Source organism: Mobula hypostoma, chromosome 21, assembly GCF_963921235.1.
Source record: "Mobula hypostoma chromosome 21, sMobHyp1.1, whole genome shotgun sequence".
Lineage (NCBI taxonomy): Eukaryota > Metazoa > Chordata > Chondrichthyes > Myliobatiformes > Myliobatidae > Mobula > Mobula hypostoma.
Window position 1 is genome coordinate 48,341,769 of NC_086117.1, and position 22,844 is coordinate 48,364,612.

Genomic DNA, 22,844 nt, shown 5'->3' on the forward strand with positions numbered 1-22,844 from the left:
AATGAATGCTTACTTAAACAATGGAAGGCTTGCTAACGTGCGTCTCTAGGTGCAAACTGACTTTGAGAAGGTCAATGCAGTTTTAAGTTGACTGCCACTGCAAGGACCAGGAAGGTTTGGCAAACACACAGGAGGTGGGTACACTGGTGGTGCAGTGTGTAAGTGACTGGCCTGGTAATCCCAAACAGTGGATAACCACGCCAATTTAAATTGGCATCTGTGAAGTTTAAATGGAATTAATTAAATAACTTGCAATTAAAAAGAATCCTTGTGACAATCAAGATCATTAAACTCCTGGAGTGTTACTGAAGGCCATCTGGTTCACTTTAGTCTCTCAAGCCATACTCCCCACATTGATCCATTTATGACTCTAGGCCAATATCAGCCAGGCTATTTGCCTCAGCCTGCAATGACCCACCAAACCTCAAAGGCACTGAAGGATTAAAGTGGTTCATGAAGCTGGCTTAACACCACCTTTGAGGTCTCTAATGAGGGAGCTATGTGCTCACCTTGCTGAGCATACCCATATCCTAAAATAGAAGCCAAATTAAAAGAGTTTGCTGCCATTTTACTTTGTAATGAAGACAGAGACAGTAGAAATGGGCAGGGTATCAAACTGGTAGTCAATCTGAACATTCGGATGCATGTGTCTAAACTGTAGGTAGGATGGAAACTACCTTCTGTCATCAACAGACGGTGTGTGTCCAAAATGAAGTCTGCTTTTCAATTCCACATTTCGATAAGACCATGTTTGTTCATTCAGTGCAGAGACAGGGAAAGAATCCCTCACCCAGCATTTTGTTGCCTTTGCATTTGATGGGTGTTGGTGTGTATTGCAGAGATCCTGACCATGTTGTGCACGTGTAACCAGCTGCAGCTTTATGCTGGTGTGCTCACTGCCCTGCTCAAGGAGGTGATCTGAGGACACATCTGATGGTTGCAGGAGAAACCGCTTCACGGTGGCATACAGGATAATTTTTTTACAGCTCTCCCAGAACGGGGCTTGTAATTCACGTTTCATTGCTTAGGTGCAATTAGGGCTGAAACATTAATCTGAAACGAACACAGAAAATGACGGAAAAGTTCGGCAGTCTGGGCACCATCAGTGCGGAAAGAAATGGAGATTCTCTTTCCACAAATGCTGCTTGACTTGTTGAGTGAGTCCAACGGGTTCTGCTTGCATTTGGGGTTCCGTTACTTACCTGCTCACCCTTCTGGCCCAATACTCCCGGTAAGCCTTCAAGTCCTGGTTTCCCCTTAAACAGAGAGACACAAATAGATAATTCAGAATTGAACCTTTTCACAAATACTGCTATTCAATTTCACTTTGAAGTTAAGACACGGAAGAAAATACTGAACTTTCAAATTTGTGAGTCAAGAAATCATTGTTGCTGATAAGGAGCAGTAAATCTGCCCCAGAAGGCACAGGCCGTGCCAGAGAACTGGAATACCAGATCCAGTTTGCATTATATTTTCAACATCAGGGCAGCTCAGACCTATTGCAAAATCAATGTTTCACAGCAATGTCCTTGAAGGAAAGAAATTCCTATAAAAAGTAGTGGATATGGTCCAGTCCATCATGGGTAAAGCCCTCCCTACCATAGAGCACATCCACACAAAGCATTGTCACAGGAAAACAGCATCCATGTCCTGCTCTCTTCTCACTGCTGCCATCAGGAAGAAGGTACAGGAGTCTCAGGACTCACACCACCAAGTTCAGGAGTAGTTATTAACCCTCAACCATCAGGCTCTTGAACCAGAGGGGATAACTTTATTCAACTTCACCTGCCCCATCATGAACTGTTCCCATAACCTATGGACTCACTTCCAAGAACTCTTCATCTCATGTTCTTGATATTTATTACTTATTGATGTATTATTACTATTTCTTTCTTTTTGCGTTTGCACAGTTTTCTGTGTTTTGCACAGTGGTTGAACACCCCAGTTGCTGCGGTCTTTCATTGATTATGTTATTGTTACTGGACTTACTGAGTATGCCCGCAAAAAATGAATCTCAGGGTTGTATATGGTGATATATGTACTTGTGATATATATGTACTTTGATCTTTGAACTTTGAATTTTCATCATTTAGCCACAATCTACTCCCTTATCAGTTTTGATTTTGTTGTTCACCTAAGATGTTTCACAAAGCTAAACTCGTGATATTCACGATACTCGTGATACAGATAAAATTTAAAATTTCCTCCACATACCTTCTTGCCTGGGTCACCGGGGGGTCCTGAAATTCCTGCATCACCTCTCGATCCCTTGAACAAGGATAATACTTCGCTGAGATGACGTGAGGTGAAGAAGACTGACAGTTCAATCAGAATGTTCTACAGGTAAGTGTTACGACTGTTACCTCCTGACCTATCACCCCTCCACTGACAGTCCAGTCAAAATGTTATACAAGTAAGTGTCACAACTGCTACCTTTGTCCCTTCACCACCACCACCACCCCCTCCGCCCACCCCACCGATAGTTCAGTCAGAATGCTATTCAGGTAAGTTTCTCAACTGTTACCTGCTAACTCCGCCCCCCCCACTTGACAGTTCAAACAGAATGTTACACAGGTAAGTGTCACAACCGTTACCTTCTGACCTTTCACCCCCCGACTCCCTTTTTCAGGTTTTGCCCCGGGAACGCCCTGCAAAACAACACAGGATTTACTTTGATTATGAAAGATTACCTTGCAGTTTTCAATGTCATTCTTTAAAAAAATCAACACAAGTTATTCCTTTATTTTGTAATGAGATAGACGCAGCACAAAAGATAAAGAAAACAGTAATAATTTCAAAAACACAATAAATATAAATACATAAGACTGCTTATATCCATTGATCGTATATTCCACAAAGTGTTGCTTGGCACAGAAGCACGGGCATGTCTGTACATAAGGTGACAGGAGATAACGAGCAATGATTTTTGGGGGTGTGGAGGGGTGGGTTAGTGCGTGGAGGTGTTGATCAGCCTTACTGCTTGGGGAAAGTAACTGTTCTTGCATCTGATGGTCCTGGTGTGGATGCCACATAGCCTCTTCCTTGATGGGAGTGGGAAAAAAAAGAGTCCATAAGCAGGGTGAGTGAGATCCTTCATGATGTCACTGACCCTTTCCTGGCACCTTTCTGTGTATATGTGATTGATGGTGGGGAGGCTGGTGCCAGTGATACGTTGGGAGCTTCGGCTACCTGTCTTAAAGCGCTCCTGTCTGCCGCAGCGCAGTTTCCATATCAAGCAGTGGTGCAGCTTGTTAGGATGCTGTCTACTACACATCTGTAGAGTGACGTGAATATGGATGTGCAGAGTCACGTCATTCTACAGCGTAGAAGGTTGACGTACATTATAACGGGATATAAAATAAGATGTAGGGCTGGGTTGAGAAGTGGCAAATGGAGTTCAATTTGGAGAAGCATGAAGAAACTTGATGGCCAAATACAGGGTTAATGGCAGGATTCTTAGCTGTGTGGAGGAACAGAAGGATCTGGGGTCCACGTCTATAGATCCCTCAGAGACGCAGCACAAGTTGATGGGTCAGTTAACAAGCTGTATGGTGTGTTGGGCTTCGTTATTCAGGGAATTGAGTTCAAGAGCAACGAGGTAATATTACAACTCTGAATAGACAAGACTTGGAATATTATGTTCAGTTCTGGTCACCTCATCAGAGGAACGATATGGAAGCTTTAGAGAGGGTGCAGAGGAGACTTACCAGGATGCTGACTGGATTAGAGAGCATATCTTATGAGGACAATTTGAATGAGCTACGGCTTTTCTCTTTGGACCAAAGGAAGATGAGAGATGAGTCGATAACAGGTATACAAAATAATAAGAGTTATAGATAGAGTGGAGAGCCCGAGACTTCTTTCCAGAGTGGAAATGACTAATGTGTGAGGGCATGATTTTAAAGGGGTTTGGTGCAAGAAATCAGGGATGACACAGGAAGATTTTATATGGTGGTATGTGTGTGAAAGGTATTGCGAGGAGTGGTATTGGAGCCAGATACACTAGGGACATTGAAGAGCTTTTTAGATAGGCACATGGATGAAAGAAAAGGATGGCTGTATGGGAAAGAGGGGTTAGACTGATCTTAGACTAGGATAAAGAGTTGACACAACATTGCGGCCGAAAAGCCTGTGCTGTGCTGGACTGTTCTTTGTTCTACACATGGTGGCCATTTTATCAGGCACCTCCTAATAACGTGGCAACTGAATGTATATTTGTAGTCTTCTGCTGCTGTCGTCCATCCACTTCAAGCTTCAACGTGCTGTGTGTTCAGAGATGCTCTTCTGCACACCACTGTTGTAACGGGTGGTTATTTGAGTTACTGTTGCCTTCCTATTAGCTTGAAACAGTCTGGCCACTCTCCTACGACCTCTCTCATTAACAAGGCATTTTCGCCCACGAAGCTGCCACTCACTGGGTGTTTTTTTCTTTCTCACACCATTCTCTGCAAACTCTAGAGACTGTTGTGCATGAAAATCCCAGGAGATCAGCAGTTTCTGAGATACTCAAACCACATGGTCTGGCACCAACTATCATTCCACAGTCAAAGTCACTTAGATCACACTTCTTCCCCATTCCAATGTATGATCTGAACAACTGATCCTCTTGATTATGTCTGCTCTTGTGCCATATAGTAACCATTAACCCATCACTGTGTTAATGAGCCACAACTTACAGGAGGTCCGATTGATCCAGGTGGTCCTGCTGGTCCCCTCTCGCCCCTTGGGCCCTGAAGTTTAGAAACAATAAGTCAGTATTTCAATAGTTAAAAACATCTGTGGCTCATGTATGTAACAACTAATACAGTACTCACAATAGAACAGTGATCCATTCATTGGAGGGAGAACAGAGTCACTCTGGAGGCATTGGCGAATTCAGCGTTGTTCCTGCCTTTATTTGCAAATCACTCATTGGCCTCGTCCCTCCCCACCTCTCAAACTCACGGTCACAGAGACATGAAGAGAAACAGCAGTAAAACAGGCCCTTCAGCCCATTGAGTCTGCACTGACCATTTACACTAATCTTACACTAATCTTATTCTTTACTTCCCCCTGCATCTCTTCAACTTCCCTCAAATTTTACCACTCACTCTCTTACACAATGAACAATTCACAGAGTCTAATGAACCTATAGACTGCACATCTTTGGAACATGGGAGGACACCCATGTGCTCACAAAGAGAACTTGCAAGCTCCACACTGACAGCACTGAGCTCAGAAATGAACCCAGGAAACTAATGTTCTGATGCAGTGGATCTAGAATCTGTACCGTGGTTCCACCCATCCTCTGGAGCCTCCATTCCCCAACAACAATTTCTCATGCACATACCGTTTGAATGTTGGATGCCATAGTTGGATGCATCAGCAAGGGAGATGAGCCTGAGTACAGGGCTACGGTAGGAAACTTTGTCACATGGTGTGAGCAGAATTATCTGCAGCTTAATGTGAAAAAGATTAAGGAGCTGGTGGTAGACCTGAGGAGGGCTAAGGCACCGGTGACCCCTGTTTCCATCCAGGGGGTCGGTGTGGACATGGAGGAGGATTACAAATACCTGGGGATGGGAAGTGACAATAAACTGGACTGGTCAAAGAACACTGAGGCTGTCTACAAGAAGGGTCAGAGCCGTCTCTATTTCCTGAGGAGACTGAGGTCCTTTAACATCTGCCGGACGATGCTGAGGATGTTCTACGAGTCCGTGGTGGCCAGTGCTATCATGTTTGCTGTTGTGTGCTGGGGCAGCAGGCTGAGGGTAGCAGACACCAACAGTATCAACAAACTCATTCGTACGGCCAGTGATGTTGTGGGGATGGAACTGAACTCTCTGACGGTGGTGTCTGAAAAGAGGATGCTGTCCAAGTTGCATGCCATCTTGGACAATGTCTCCCATCCACTACATAATGTACTGGTTGGGCACAGGAGTACATTCAGCCAGAGACTCATTCCACCGAGATTCAACACAGAGCGTCATAGGAAGTCACTCCTGCCTGTGGCCATCAAACTTTACAACTCCTCCCTTGGAGGGTCAGTCACCCTGAGCCAATAGGCTGGACCTGGACTTATTTCCTGGCATAATTTACATATTACTATTTAATTATTTATGGTGCAACTGTAACGAAAACCAGTTTCGCTCGGGATCAATAAAGTATGACTATGACTATGTGTTCTTGTCGCCGACTCACCCATGTTCAAAATCCAAGATTCATTCTTTCCCTATCCTCTCTGTTCCTTGGTGTCAAAATCTTAGAAGATTTATCTTGGGCCCAATATAATGATGCAACTATGAAGAAAGTGTGGTCGTGGCTATATTTCATTAGGAGTTTGAGGAGATTTGGGGTGTCACTGAAGACTCCAGCAAATTTCAACAGGTGTACCATGGAGAACATTCTGACTGGTTGAAGCGTTTGTCTGGTATGAAGGCACCATTGCACAGGATCAGAAAATGCTGCAGGGAACTGTAAATTCAGCCAGATCCATCATGGGTACTAACCTCCCCACAATCATGGGCATCTTCAAAAGTGAAGCCTCAAGAAAGTGTCATTGTTCAGCCCAGGACATGCCCTCTTCTCACTGTCACTATCAGGAGCCCAAAGACACACACTCAGCATTTCAGGAACAGCTTCTTCCCTTTTGCCATCAGATTTCTGAATGAAGCATGAACCCATGAACACAGCCTCACTCATTTGCTCTTTCCTGCACTACTTATCTAGTTTAAAAAAATTGGTCTTGAAGGGAACGACCACCTCCTTCTGAAACCTTCTTCAAGCCCACTACACTGGATATGTGGTCAGCTGGACATCCAAAGCGATCTGCTGTGAGGTTTCACTGGACCAATGAGAACAGGGGGCCCAGACTTCAATACACGTGGACTCTGGTGTAATGACGCCTGCTCTTGAAAAACGCCAGGGACAACTAGCTTGCTTTCCAACTTTCTTTTGATTTGTTGGAGCAACAATCAATAGATTCCATTGCAGATGCATCACAGCATTGCATCACATCAGTTCTGCCCAAGACTTCAAGGAGCTGCCGGGTTTTGTGGACACGGCTCAGTCCATCATGGAAACCAGCCTCCCCTCCATGGACACTGTCTACACTTCTTTCTGCCTCAGCAAAGCTGCTAGCATTACCACAGACCCCATGCACCCCAAGCACTCTCTCTTCTCTCCCCTCTCATGAGGCTGAAGATTAAAAAGCCTGACAGCATGTAACTACAATCTCAAGGAGAGCTTCTATCCCACTATTATACGTATATTGAATTGCCCCGTAGTATGATCAGATGGAGTCTTGATCTCACAATCTACCCTGTCAGACCTTGCCCTTAATTGTCTGCCCGCACTGCAGTTTCTCTGTGACATTGACTCTACACTCTACAGTTGTGTTGCTGCTTTTCCCACTTCCTCCTACAACGCTCTGACCTGTAAAGGATCTGTATGGTTGGCATGCAAAACAAAGTTCTCCACGGCACCCTGGTACATGTGACAATAATAATAAGCCAATGTAGCGGAGACAGGGCAGCGGGTCTCTGCAGTGTAGATATAGGATCTGAGTATCATCAAATGCCATGGCACTCGATACATTGAAGTATCAGATAGGATGTTAGTTGATCATCTCTTAAAGGGCGGTCTCCGATGAAGGGTGATTGACCTGAAACAATAGTTGTTTCTCTTTCCACAGGCGCTGCCAACTTACTGTGTCTTTTCCTGCACTTTGCATTTTTATTTCAAATTTCCAGCATCTACGTCATTCCTTTGATCTCATTTTACTTTATCCAGAAAGCAGCCATCATCAAAAACTGGACCAGAAGCGAAGGTGGAGATTTGTTCTCTGCAGTGAGCAGTATGTGTGTGTTGAATGACACTGATGCAATATGTTTCCAGTGTCTTTAGGGATTGGGCAGTTTAGTGGATCTGTTAATTCAATACTCAAGCAATCTGTAAAGAACTATCAGTGGCTGAAGCCCCCAGTATAATGTTCCTTATTCAGTTTCTCTTGCCAGACTGAAAAGCCAATTTTATCTCCTTTTTTGACCTTGGTTTTGGACCTTTGCAACATGTCTACTCTAGATTTTTAAATACAAGATGCTGGGTTGCACCTGAACTCGAGGGGGAGCAATATCCTTGCAGGTAGGTTTGCTAGCATGGTTCGGGAGGGTTTAAACTAATTTGCAAGGGGGATGGGACCCGGAGCGATAGAGCAGTGAAAGAAGTGCATGTAGTAAAGCCAGATCTAACATACAGAGAGGCTTTGAGGAAAGAGAAGCAGAATAAACGGTGTAAAGACAGTAAGGTAGAAGGGCTGAAATGTGTGTACCTCAATGCAAGAAGCATCAGGAACAAAGGTGATGAACTGAGAGCTTGGATACATACATGGAATTATGATGTAGTGGCCATTACAGAGACTTGGCTGGCAGCAGGGCAGGAATGGATTCTCAATATTCCTGGATTTCAGTGCTTTAAAAGGGATAGAGAGGGGGGAAAAGGGGAGGAGGGCTGGCATTACTGGTCAGGGATACTATTACAGCTACAGAAAGGGTGGGTAATGTAGCAGGATCCTCTTTTGAGTCAATATGGGTGGAAGTCAGGAACAGGAAGGGAGCAGTTACTCTACTGGGGGTATTCTATAGGCCTCCTGGTAGCAGCAGAGATACAGAGGAGCAGATTGGGAGGCAGATTTTGGAAAGGTGCAAAAATAACAGGGTTGTTATCATGGGTGACTTTAACTTCCCTAATATTGATTGGCACCTGATTAGTTCCAAGGGTTTAGATGGGGCAGAATTTGTTAAGTGTGTCCAGGATGGATTTCTGTCACAGTATGTGGACAGGCCGACCAGGGGGAATGCCATACTAGATCTAGTACTAGGTAATGAACCGGGTCAGGTCACAGATCTCTCAGTGGGTGAGCATCTGGGGGACAGTGACCACCGCTCCCTGGCCTTTATAATTATCATGGAAAAGGATAGAATCAAAGAGGACAGGAAAATTTTTAATTGGGGAAAGGTAAATTATGAGGCTATAAGGCTAGAACTTGCGGGTGTGAATTGGGATGATGTTTTTGCAGGGAAATGTACTATGGACATGTGGTCGATGTTTAGAGATCTCTTGCGGGATGTAAGGGATAAATTTGTCCCGGTGAGGAAGATAAAGAATGGTAGGGTGAAGGAACCATGGGTGACAAGTGAGGTGGAAAATCTAGTCAGGTGGAAGAAGGCAGCATACATGAGGTTTAGGAAGCAAGGATCAGATGCGTCTATTGAGGAATATAGGGAAGCAAGACAGGAGCTTAAGAAGGGGCTGAGAAGAGCAAGAAGGGGGCATGAGAAGGCATTGGCGAGTAGGGTAAAGGAAAACCCCAAAGCATTCTTCAATTATGTGAAGAAAAAAAGGATGACAGGAGTGAAGGTAGGACTGATTAGAGATAAAGGTGGGAAGATGTGCCTGGAGGCTGTGGAAGTGAGCGAGGTCCTCAATGAATACTTCTTTTCGGTATCCACCAATGAGAGGGAACTTGGTGATGGTGAGGACAATATGAGTGAGGTTGATGTTCTGGAGCATGTTGATATTAAGGGAGAGGAGGTGTTGGAGTTGTTAAAATATATTAGGACAGATAAGTCCCCGGGGCCTGACGGGATATTCCCCAGGCTGCTCCACGAGGCGAGAGAAGAGATTGCTGAGCCTCTGGCTAGGATCTTTATGTCCTCGTTGTCCACGGGAATGGTACCGGAGGATTGGAGGGAGGCGAATGCTGTCCCCTTGTTCAAAAAAGGTAGTAGGGATAGTCCGGGTAATTATAGACCAGTGAGCCTTACGTCTGTGGTGGGAAAGCTGTTGGAAAAGATTCTTAGAGATAGGATGTATAGGCATTTAGAGAATCATGGTCTGATCAGGGACAGTCAGCATGGCTTTGTGAAGGGCAGATCGTGTCTAACAAGCCTGATAGAGTTCTTTGAGGAGGTGACCAGGCATATAGATGAGGGTAGTGCAGTGGATGTGATCTATATGGATTTTAGTAAGGCATTTGACAAGGTTCCACACGGTAGGCTTATTCAGAAAGTTAGAAGGCATGGGATCCAGGGAAGTTTGGCCAGGTGGATTCAGAATTGGCTTGCCTGCAGAAGGCAGAGGGTGGTGGTGGAGGGAGTACATTCAGATTGGAGGATAGTGACTAGTGGTGTCCCACAAGGATCTGTTCTGGGACCTCTACTTTTCCTGATTTTTATTAACGACATGGATGTTGGGGTAGAAGGGTGGGTTGGCAAGTTTGCAGACGACACAAAGGTTGGTGGTGTTGTAGATAGTGTAGAGGATTGTCAAAGATTGCAGAGAGACATTGATAGGATGCAGAAGTGGGCTGAGAAGTGGCAGATGGAGTTCAACCTGGAGAAGTGTGAAGTGGTACACTTTGGAAGGACAAACTCCAAGGCAGAGTACAAAGTAAATGGCAGGATACTTGGTAGGAGGAGCAGAGGGATCTCGGGGTACATGTCTACAGATCCCTGAAAGTTGCCTCACAGGTGGATAGGGTAGTTAAGAAAGCTTATGGGGTGTTAGCTTTCATAAGTCCAGGGATAGAGTTTAAGAGTCGCGATGTAATGATGCAGCTCTATAAAACTCTGGTTAGGCCACACTTGGAGTACTGTGTCCAGTTCTGGTCACCTCACTATAGGAAGGATGTGGAAGCATTGGAAAGGGTACAGAGGAGATTTACCAGGATGCTGCCTGGTTTAGAAAGTATGCATTATGATCAGAGATTAAGGGAGCTAGGGCTTTACTCTTTGGAGAGAAGGAGGATGAGAGGAGACATGATAGAGGTGTACAAGATAATAAGAGGAATAGATAGAGTGGATAGCCAGTGCCTCTTCCCCAGGGCACCACTGCTCAATACAAGAGGACATGGCTTTAAGGTAAGGGGTGGGAAGTTCAAGGGGGATATTAGAGGAAGGTTTTTTACTCAGAGAGTGGTTGGTGCGTAGAATGCACTGCCTGAGTCAGTGGTGGAGGCAGATACACTAGTGAAGTTTAAGAGACTATTAGGCAGGTATATGGAGAAATTTAAGTTGGGGGCTTATATGGGAGGCAGGGTTTGAGGGTTGGCACAACATTGTGGGCTGAAGGGCCTGTACTGTGCTGCACTATTCTATGTTCTAGAAGAAATCCAGAGCAATGTGCACAAAATGCAGGAGGAACTCAGTAACTCAGGCAGCAGTTATAGAAATAACGGAACAGTCATCGTTTCAGGCCGAGACCCTTCTCTTCCTATATTCTGAATAGCTTTGCCCTGGCGACTATCCAAAGCCTCAGGATGATACAGAAACATTCTTTTTTTAGATTCTTGATAATGGTTTTAATTGCAGGTATAGTTTCCCAGCAGGAACTTTGACCTGAATTGTGAAGGCTTTCTAGAAAAACAAATACTGTGTCTTACCTTTAGTCCTTTATTCCCTCTTGGTCCTCTTGGTCCTGCTTTTCCCCTCTTCCCCTAGAACAGGGAAAATAATGTCCCCAGAATATTAACTACCATATGTTGCCAGAGAAATGTGATTTGTTTTGCTGTCGGAGGAATTTGTTGTTAGGATTGTGATGTGTACCTCTCTTCCTGGATTCCCTGGGTGCCCTGGAATTCCATCCAGCCCATTATCACCCTGAAACAGAAATAGTTGAGAGAATACCAGAACTGTTACAGCATAAGTGACACAAGGGATCCCCCAGATGCCGTAAATCTTGAGAAACACGATGCTGGACGAATCCAACAAGTCAGGCAGCATCTATGGAGGGGCATAAACAGTCAAACTTTTGGAAAAGGTCTCAGCCTTCCCACTCCTGTCTTAACTGGTTCAACACATGTTCTGAAACTATACCCCTGGTTCCTGATTCCCTTGAAGGAAAGCGTCTACTTTATCAAGCTCCCTTGGAAAAGTGCTTGGCTCACCACTCAGAGAAACACAAGAGACTGCAGATGCTGGATTCTGGAGAAATAAACAATCATCTGGAAGAATTCAGGGGGCAGAGTAGTGGGGAGGAATGGAATTGTCAACATTTTCCGTCAAAATCCTGAAATAGAGCTTAACTGCCTCCATTGTTCCAACATCAGGACATACAATCATACAAAAAAAAGCAATTTCTGAAGATACAGAGTTTTGACCAGTGGCTAATCTGGACATCGGAAGTTTGGAGAGGAGGGTACTTCAATCAGGTCATCATCCCGAGGATAAAAGGCAGGAGTGGGTCACAACGGTGTAATAGAGCTTTGAGCAAACAATTCAAAGTGGTCTCTAGCATTGATTCTGGCTCTGTGACTCAGAAGGGAACTGGGGAGAAGAAGCACACTGTGGTGAATGGGGATTCATTAGGTAGGGGAATGGACAGGAAATTCTGTGGGCAAGAATGAGATTCCCCGTTGGTACGTTGCCTCCTGGGTTCCAGGGTTTGGGACATCTCATAGGGAGTTCAGGGAGGTGGTGCTAAGTTAAAGGCAGGACCTCCAGGGTTGTGACTTCAGGATTTCTACCAGTGCCACATGCTAGTAAGGCTAGAACTAGTGAGATTATACAGTTTAATATGTGGTTAAGGAGTTGGTGTAGGTGAGAAGGCATAAGATTTTTGGATTATTGGGCTCTTTTCCAGGGGAGGTGGGACTTGCACACAAGGGACGGTTTGTATCTGAACTGGAGGGGACTAATATCCTAGCAGGAATGTTTGTTAATGCACAGTAGTGTTTAAACTAGAGTTGTAGGAGAATGGGAACAGTCTGTGGAGAGATTGTGGAAGTAGATGTTGGTAAGTACTCAGACAAAGTTACAATAGGATTCAAAACAGACATCAAAGTTGCTGGTGAACGCAGCAGGCCAGGCAGCATCTCTAGGAAGAGGTACAGTCGACGTTTCAGGCCGAGACCCTTCGTCAGGACTAACTGATGGAAGAGTTAGTAAGAGATTTGAAAGTGGGAGGGGGAGGGGGAGATCCAAAATGATAGGAGAAGACAGGAGGGGGAGGGATGGAGCCAAGAGCTGGACAGGTGATTGGCAAAGGGGATACAAGAGGATCATGGGACAGGAGGTCCGGGGAGAAAGACAAAGGACGGGGGGGAACCCAGAGAATGGGCAAGGGGTATAGTCAGAGGGACAGAGGGAGAAAAAGGAGAGTGAGAGAAAGAATGTGTGTATAAAAATAAATAACAGATGGGGTATGAGGGGGAGGTGGGGCATTAGCGGAAGTTAGGGAAGTCAATATAGAGAAGTCAATGTTCATGCCATCAGGTTGGAGGCTACCCAGACGGAATATAAGGTGTTGTTCCTCCAACCTGAGTGTGGCTTCGTCTTTACAGTAGAGGAGGCCGTGGATACACATGTCAGGATGGGAATGGGATGTGGAATTAAAATGTGTGGCCACTGGGAGATCCTGCTTTCTCTGGCGGACAGAGCGTAGATGTTCAGCAAAGCTGACTCCCAGTCTGCGTCGGGTCTCGCCAATATATAAAAGGCCACATCGGGAGCACCAGACGCAGTATATCACCCCAGCCGACTCACAGGTGAAGTGTCGCCTCACCTGGAAGGACTGATTGGGGCCTTGAATGGTGGTAAGGGAGGAAGTGTAAGGGCATGTGTAGCACTTGTTCCGCTTACAAGGATAAGTGCCAGGAGGGAGATCAGTGGGGAGGGTTGGGGGAGATGAATGGACAAGGGAGTCACGTAGGGAGCGATCCCTGCGGAAAGCAGAGAGAGAGAGGGGGAGGGAAAGATGTGCTTAGTGGTGGGATCCTGTTGGAGGTGGCAGAAGTTAAGGAGGATAATATGTTGGACCCGGAGGCTGGTGGGGTGGTAGGTGAGGACCAGGGGAACCCTATTCCTAGTGGGGTGGCGGGAGGATGGAGTGAGAGCAGATGTGCTTGAAATGGGGGAGATGCGTTTGAGAGCAGAGTTGATGGTGGAGGAAGGGAAGCCCCTTTCTTTAAAAAAGGAGGATACCTCCCTCTTCCTGGAATGAAAAGCCTCATCCTGAGAGCAGATGCGGCGGAGATGGAGGAATTGTGAGAAGGGGATGGCATTTTTGCAAAAGACAGGGTGAGAAGAGGAATAGTCCAGATAGCTGTGAGAGTCAGTAGGCTTATAGTAGACATCAGTGGATAAGCTGTCTCCAGAGATAGAGACAGAAAGATCTAGAAAGGGGAGGAAGGTGTCGGAAATGGACCAGGTAAACTTGAGGGCAGGGTGAAAGTTGGAGGCAAAGTTAATAAAGTCAACGAGCTCAGCATGCGTGCAGGAAGCAACGCCAATGCAGTCGTCGATGTGGCGAAGGAAAAGTGGGGGACAGATACCAGAATAGGTACGGAACATAGATTGTTCCACAAAGCCAACAAAAAGGCAGGCATAGCTAGGACCCATACAGGTGCCCACGGCTACATCTTTAGTTTGGAGGAGGTGGGAGGAGCCAAAGGAGAAATTGTTAAGAGTAAGGACTAATTCCGCTAGATGGAGCAGAGTGGTGGTAGAGGGGAACTGATTAGGTCTGGAATCTGAAAAGAAGCGGAGAGCTTTGAGACCTTCCTGATGGGGGATGGAGGTATATAGGGACTGGACATCCATGGTGAAAATAAAGCGGTGAGGGCTAAGGAACTTAAAATCATCGAAAAGTTTAAGAGCGTGAGAAGTGTCACGAACATAGGTAGGAAGGGATTGAACACGGGGTGATAAAACCATGTCGAGGTATGCAGAAACGAGTTCGGTGGGGCAGGAGCAAGCTGAGTCAATAGGTCTGCCAGGACAGGCAGGTTTGTGGATCTTGGGTAGGAGGTAGAAATGGGAAGTGCGGGGTGTGGGAACTATAAGGTTGGTAGCAGTGGATGGGAGATCTCCTGAGCGGATAAAGTCGGTGATGGTGTGGGAAACAATTGCCCGGTGCTCCTTAGTGGGGTCACGATCGAGGGGTAAATAAGAGGAGGTATCCGCGAGTTGTCACTGCGCTTTGGCAAGGTAGAGGTCAGTACACCAGACTACAACAGCACCCCGCTTATCGGCGGGTTTAATAATAAGGTTAGGATTAGTGCGGAGGGAGTGGAGAACAGAGCATTCTGAAGGGGTGAAGTTGGACTGGGAACAATCCGAACCTTATTATTACCCTTACATTTCCTCCCTCACCACCATTCAGGGCCCCAGACAGTCCTTCCAGGTGAGGCGACACTTCACCTGTGAGTCGGCTGGGGTGATATACTGCGTCCGGTGCTCCCGATGTGGCCTTCTATATATTGGCGAGACCCGACGCAGACTGGGAGACTGCTTTGCTGAACACCTACGTTCTGTCCGCCAGAGAAAGCAGGATCTCCCAGTGGCCACACATTTTAATTCCAGTCCCATTCCCATTCTGACATGTCTATCCAAGGCCTCCTCTACTGTAAAGATGAAGCCACACTCAGGTTGGAGGAACAACACCTTATATTCCGTCTGGGTAGCCTCCAACCTGATGGCATGAACATTGAATTCTCTAACTTCCGCTAATGCCCCACCTCCCCCTCGTACCCCATCTGCTATTTATTTTTGTACACACATTCTTTCTCTCACTCTCCTTTTTCTCCCTCTGTCCCTCTGACTATACCCCTTGCCCATCCTCTGGGTTCCCCCCTCCCCTTGACTTTCTCCCTGGACCTCTTGTCCCATGATTCTCTCATATCCCTTTTGCCAATCACCTGTCCAGCTCTCGGCTCCATCCGTCCCCCTCCTGTCTTCTCCTATCATTTTGTATCTCCCCCTCCCCCTCCCACTTTCAAATCTCTTACTAGCTCTTCCTTCAGTTAGTCCTGACGAAGGGTCTCGGCCTGAAACTTCGACTGTACCTCTTCCTAGAGATGCTGCCTGGCCTGCTGTGTTCACCAGCAACTTTGATGTGTGTTGCTTGAACTTCCAGCATCTGCAGAATTCCTGTTGTTATAGGATTCAAAAGGTTGAGCATAGTGCAACAAAATCAAAAAGGGTGAATACAAGACTGAAGCTGTTGTATTTGTATGTGCGTAGTATACAGAATAAGGTAGATGGACTTGCAGCACAGATGCAGATTGGCAGGTATGATGTTACAGGCATCTCTGAATCATGGCTGGAAGATTGTAACTGGGACATTAATGTCCAAGAATGCACATTGTATTGACAGGATAGGCAGGAAGACAGAGTTGGGTGTTGTGCAATGAATCAGAATTGATTGGAGATTGTCAGGTAAAAGAACCATTAGGGGCAAGTGATCATAATATGACCAAATTTACGCTGAAATTTGAGAAGGAGAAGCTAAGGTCAGATGAATCAGTGTTACTGGGGAGTAAAGGGAAGTACTTTGAGGGAGGATTTGGCTAGAATTAATTGGAAAAGAACACAGGCAGGGATGACGGCAGAGCAGCAATGGCTGGAATTTCTGGAAGCAACTTGGAAGGCACAGCATATACATCCCAAAGAAGAAGAAGTATTTTAAAGGAAAGATGACATAACCGTGGCTAATAAGAGAAGTCAAAGCCAAAATAAAAGCCAAAGAGAGGGCACATAATAGAGTAAAAATTAGTGGGCAGTTAGAGGATTGGGAAGCTTTGACAAACCAACAGAAGGCAACTAAAAAGTCATTAAGAAGGTAAAGATGGAAGACGAAAGGAAGCTACCCAAAGAGGATAAAGAGGATACCAAAAGTTTCATTGGATACATAAAGTGTAAAAAGAGGTGAGAGTGGGTATCGGACCACTGGAAAACAATGCTGGAGAGGTAGTAACGGGGTACAACAAAATGGCGGACAAAATGAATAAGTATTTTGCATCAGTCTTCACTGTGAAACACACTAGCGGTATGGTGGAAGTTCCAGGTGTCAGGAGGCATGAAGTGTGTGAAGTTACCATAACTAAAGAGAAGGTCCTTGGGAAACTGAAAGGTCTTAAGGCAGATTAGTCACCTGGACCAGATGGTGTACACCCCAGAGGTTGGAAAGAGGTGGCTGAAGAGATCATGGAGGCATTAATAATGATCTTTCAAGAATCACAGCAATCTGGAATGGTTCTGTACGTCTGGAAAATTGCAAGTATCACACCACTCTTCAAGAAGGGAGAGAAGCAGAAGAAAGGAAACTATAGGCCAGTCAGTCTGACCTCAGTGGTTGGGAAGATGTTGCTGTCGATTATTAAGGAAGATGTCTCAGGGTACTTGAAGGCACATGATAAAGCAGGCGGCAGTCAGCATGGTTTCTTCAAGAGAAAATCTTGACCTGACAAATCAGTAGGAATTCTTTGAAGAAATAACAAGCAGGATAGACAAAGGAGAATCAGTTGATGTTGCGTACTTGGATTTTCAGAAGGCCTTTGACAAGGTGCCACACATGAGGTTGCTTAACAAGCTACGAGCCCATGGTATTACAGGAAAGATTCTAGCATGGATAAAGCAGTGGCTCCTTAGCAGCAGGCAAAGAGTGGGAATCAAGAGAGCCTTTTCTGGTTGATTTTCAGTGACTAGTGGTGCTCCATGGGTGTCTGTGTTGGGACAAATTCTTTTTACATAACATGTTAATGATTTGGATGATGGAATTGTTGGCTTTGTTGCAAAGTTTGCAGATGATATGAAGGTAAGTGAAGAGCAGGTAGTTTTGAGGAAGCAGAGAGGCTACAGAAGGACAGACAGATACGGAGAATGGGCAAAAATATGGCAGATGGAATGCAATGTTGGGAAGAGTATTCACTAGGATTCAGAAGAATGAGGGGTGACCTATCGAATTATGAAAAGCCTTGATGGAGTGGATGTGGAGAGGATGTTTACTGTGGTGGGAGAGTCTAAGACCAAAGGACACAGCCTCAGAATAGAGGGGCGTTCTTTTAGAACGGAGATGAGGAGGAATTTCTTCAACTAGAGAGTGGTGAATCTGTGGAATTCTTTGCCACAGGAAGTTATGGAGACCAAGTCCTTATGTATATTTAAGGCAGAGGTTGATAGGTTCTTCACTGGTCAGGGTAGGAAGGGATATGGAGAGAAGGCAGGAGACTGGGGCTGAGAGGAAAATTGGATCAGCCATGATGAAATGGCAGAGCAGATACGATGGGCCAAATGGCCTAATTCTGCTCCTATATCTTATATTCCAATATGCCACTGAGCAAATTACTTTAGCTGAGTACAGATGATTTGATCTTGTGGCCCTTGCTACTATCTGCTGATTAATCAGAAATATCTACCATAATCAGCCTGGAAGCTTTCGTTTATTAACAGACCAGAAGCTGAGAAGGAACCACCTGAACTACAGAAAGTGATGCTGTTATATCATTACCTACTCTGCTGCTCTGTACTTTAATCTATGGTTAACTTTAGAATTTAATACTTTCTCAATCCCTTCACCATTCTGCACTGTGTCGAACTGATCCTATTGACACGTCAGCTGACTCATCACAAAGGCAGCATGGCAGCATCGCTAGGGAGCCTGAGGAGATCTGGGATGTCACCAAACACCAGCACCTTTCTACAGGTGCACGGCGAACAGCATTCAGACTGGTTGTATCACTGCCTGGCATGGAGGCTCCAATGTACAGAATTGAAAGAGGCTGCAGACGGTTGTAGGTTCAACCAGTTCCATCACCTACCATCGAGGACATCTTCAAAAGACAGTATCTCTAGAAGGCGGCACCCATCACTAAGGAACCTCAGCATCTGGAACATGCCTGCTTCTTGTTACTACCATCGGCGAGGGGGTACAGGAGCTTGAAGATCCACCCTCAGCATTTTAGGAACATCTTCTTCCCCTCTACCATCAGATTAAACCAGGAACACTACCTTGTTATCCCTCTTTTGCACTCTGAATTTATTTATTGTAATGTACAGTATTTTTTATGTTTTGCCCTGTGTTGCTGCTTTCTTTTTTTGTAATTTATTTTTTATTGAATTTCATCATCAAACAAACATTTCCATAAGATGTATTTCAGATACCATACATATGTATCATATAATCATATTTGCCACAAATCTCCACATAATATTTATCTGAGCTATACACTTATAGAAAGGAGAGGAAAGAAAGAACAATTGAAAGAAGAAAACTATGTACAGAGTAGGGAGTTATCTTTTACAACATATTCATTGATTGTGAGAATAAAATCAGGCCTATGAGGTGTTATGTAGTTAAACCATTTTTTCCAGTATGAATAAAATTGTTCCAACTTATGATTAACAGATGCTGTTATCTTCTCCATTATGTAAATATCCATTGTAATTTCCATCCACACATTTAAAATTGGGCTCTCCTGTGATAATCATTTCCTGGTAAGGGTCTTTTTACCAGCCACCAGCAGTACATTCATTAAATACTTAACTCTTTTCATCCATTCTTGAGGTATATCCCCAAAATATATGGTCTTATTCTCTAAGGGTATTTCACATTTAAATGTCCATAACCCTCCATTCTCTGCCTTAGAGCCAATTGAATACCTCAATCACATTAGTTTACACCACCATCCCTGGCAGTGTGTTCCAGGCACCCACATCTCTCTGTGTAGAAAGAAAAGGACCAACAAATCCTTTTTGAAATTACCTCCTCTCATCTTAAATGCATGCTGTGTGGTACGAGACATTTCGATCCAAGGAAACAGATAGTGTCTGTCTCCTCTATTTATGCCTCTCATAATCTTATAAACCGCTATTAGGTCTCCCCTCAGCCTTCTTGCTCCAGAGAAAACAACTCAATCTTGCACAAACTTTCCTTGTAGCACATGCCCTCTAACCCAGACAGCATCCTGGTAAACCTCTTCCGCACCCTCTCCAAAGCCTCAACGTCCTATCTATAGTGGGGTGACCAGAACTGAATGCAGTACTCCAATGCAACCATACCAGAGTTTTATAAAACTACAGTATAACTTCCCAAATGTAGAACTCGAAGCCTCAACCACCATTCGTGACTAAATGGTTCAACCATTCTTTGAAATTACTTCACCTTTTCTCCTTTGACCCCTTTCTTGCCTTCAGAACCTTCTTGGCCTCTTGGACCCTGAAGGTAGAAACAAAGTACATTTAAAATATGGCAGGGAAGAGGGTATTTATGCCTTAGTTTAGAAAAAGGAATTAGTATTTACCATTCTGCCTGGATGTCCATCTTCACCCTGTGGTCCTTGCTCACCAGTAGGACCCTAATTGGATAGATTGGAGTGAATTGGATCGATTTCCAATTGTAAATTCATAATGAAGGCAGGGAAAATTGCAAAATACTATGTATTTTACAATTTTAGTTGTGCCAAGGATTTAATGTTATCACCTACCTTCATTCCTGTTTTCCCTGTTGGACCTCGTTCTCCAGATACTCCATCTGGCCCCTGAAAGTATGAATTTTGTTAGTCAATTACTCTAGGTGTAGACTGAAATTAATGAAACTAAGTTAAAGTACATAACCACACTGGGCCCCTGTACACCTGGAATACTGTGCACAGGTCTGGCCTCCCTAGGCAAGGAAGAATAGACTCAATGGAGTGTAAGCCAACATTCAGCAGATGGACTTCTGAGGTGCAGATTGTTGTTCTATGAGTAGAAATGAAGGTAAATGGACCCATACTAGGCTTAGAGGTGATTTCACAGAATTCCATACATTTCTGATAGGCTTCACAGGGTTGATGCAGGGATGATATGACAATTGGCTGGAACGTCTAGAACCAGGGGACACAGTTTCAAAAACAAAGGATAAAACCTGAGATAAGATTAAAAGTCTTCACCCAGAGGGCAGTGACTCTCTGGAATGTATGACGTGAGAGGACTCTGGAGATTAGTTGCCAATGTATTCAGGACAAGATCCATAGATTTTTAGGTGTTACAGGACTCAAACGGTAAAATGAGGAAAGGAGAATGATCTTATTGAATGGCAAGGTAGGCATGAGACTACTTCTGTTGTTCGGATAGCTGAAGAGGAAGGAGGATGCATAAGTGGTGGAGAAAGGAATGAAAGATTCTGATGGTGGGACAACAGAGGCTCAGGTGGAAGTTAAAAACATCATCAATTCATAGAGTGGTACAGAACAAAATAGAAACTCTGACTGAAGTCACTTGGGCTCTTCAGCTGTATGTGTAGGACGCCGATTACAATCTGGGGACTTTGAGGAGAATGTGTAAACCCTGGACTGCTCTTCTGAGTAAATTACTTTGAATAACCCAAATAAACACTTTGCCTTCTACGAGGAAATCTGCAGATGCTGGAATTTCAAGCAACACACATAAAAGTTGCTGGTGAACGCAGCAGGCCAGGCAGCATCTCTAGGAAGGTACTCTTCCTAGAGATGCTGCCTGGCCTGCTGCGTTCACCAGCAACTTTTATGTGTGTTACCCTGCCTTCTACAAGGGTTTCTAAGACAAGGGTCTACTTTGACAATGTTTCACACACAATGGATTTTATATCTGAATAGATTGGTTGAACACACTGGTATTGAATTTGTAGCCAATTTTGTTTTACACTCAAATAATTAGAAATCATTACAGACATTGCACTTTTCCTGAAAATCAAATGCTTTCAATCTGTTTAGTAAAGGATGTCAAGATTTTGCAGAACGACAGATGTAAATCATTTCACTTCCTCAAAGTTGATAGGGAACTCGACTATCAGCTTGGAATGGAAAGGCAGGTAACTCACCATGGGTCCGGGTTCACCCTTGGGACCACTCTCACCCTTCACTCCCTGAAGTCCGAGGTCACCCTTGGGGCCTGGGGAGCCTTTTGATCCCATGGAACCTGATGGACCCTGTATCATATGATTTTAACCAAAGGTGTGTAAGAACATATAGGAACGCAATAATTTGAAGTAGTATATCAGTACATTATCCATCTCATATCTGCCCATTAATTGCATTGTATAATGTTGTTTTTCCCAGTTGAAGAGTGATATTTTCTAGAGTGAAGAGCAATGGCAACAATTTTCCATATCAATCTGCATTTCTTAAAAACTTAAACTGTGTAATTTATGCTGTGAATCCAATCCAATTCCATGTCAGTAACACCTAAGGTGCCCTGATTCCCACTACAATGCTAGCTTGGAGCATTGCAGCAGACCCGGGACATGTAATGCACAACAAGGTCCACCTTCCACAGTGGTGACTGGAGGATGGGCCTGCAGCAGGAAAGTAATATCCTTATCTCACCCACCTGGCCGTATCATCTCTGACCCTGACCCTGAGAGTTTCCTCCTTCGTTGCTGATCCTCCTTGCTCCCAGTATCTGATTCCCTCCCTCCTTCACTCCTGTTCCAACAAAAGCAAGCCTGACCTTTAAACTATGTGAAAGGAGTCATAAAGGAGCAACTGAATCGTACATTACTGGCTCCAAGGGTCCAGTGTACTAATGTTTGCTCATGCTAAATTGCAATGTTCTGGGTGTTACTAGTTCTAGAGGTGCAATGTCCCAGGTTTTGCTCTTTCTAGGTGTGCAACATTGTACCTACTGTTGGTTCTCAATGTGCAATCTTCTAGGTGCTGATTGGACTAGTTGTGCAATATTCATTGTGTTTCTGATTCCAGGTGTGCAATGTACAAAGTGTTGCGGGTTCTAGTTGTAAAATGCTCCTGGTGTTGCTGGTTCTAGCTGTACAATGTTGTAAGTGTTGTTTCAAGGTGTACAATGCTCTGTATTGTTGGTTCTAGGTGTACAATGCTTGAGGTGTTGCTGGTTCTAGCTGTGTAGTATTCTAGGAGTTGCTCATTCTAGGTGCACAATGCTCTGAGTGTTGTTGTTTCTAGGTGTACAATGCTCTAGGTGTACAGTACTCTAGGTTTTACTGGTTCAAGATGTACAATACTCCAGATGTTGTTGGTTCTTGGTGTACAATGCTCTAAGTGTTGCTGGTTCTGGGGGTATAATGCTCTAGGTGTACAATGAATCCAGTTTGGG

General features: G+C 44.7%; 1 protein-coding gene across 1 annotated transcript in view; it reads right to left on the bottom strand.

Annotated features, from left to right (window-relative positions):
• LOC134359714 (collagen alpha-1(XI) chain-like) overlaps window positions 1-22,844 on the bottom strand; it is a 125,369-nt gene that overhangs the window by 45,048 nt on the left and 57,477 nt on the right. Inside the window, exons 14-23 of the mRNA XM_063073232.1 lie at window positions 21,595-21,702; window positions 20,240-20,293; window positions 20,057-20,110; window positions 19,918-19,971; window positions 11,583-11,636; window positions 11,420-11,473; window positions 4,677-4,730; window positions 2,595-2,648; window positions 2,215-2,268; window positions 1,203-1,256 (exon numbers count right to left, since the gene is read on the bottom strand). Coding sequence (XP_062929302.1) covers window positions 1,203-1,256; window positions 2,215-2,268; window positions 2,595-2,648; window positions 4,677-4,730; window positions 11,420-11,473; window positions 11,583-11,636; window positions 19,918-19,971; window positions 20,057-20,110; window positions 20,240-20,293; window positions 21,595-21,702 — 594 coding nt within the window. The remainder of the gene's footprint in view (window positions 1-1,202; window positions 1,257-2,214; window positions 2,269-2,594; window positions 2,649-4,676; window positions 4,731-11,419; window positions 11,474-11,582; window positions 11,637-19,917; window positions 19,972-20,056; window positions 20,111-20,239; window positions 20,294-21,594; window positions 21,703-22,844) is intronic.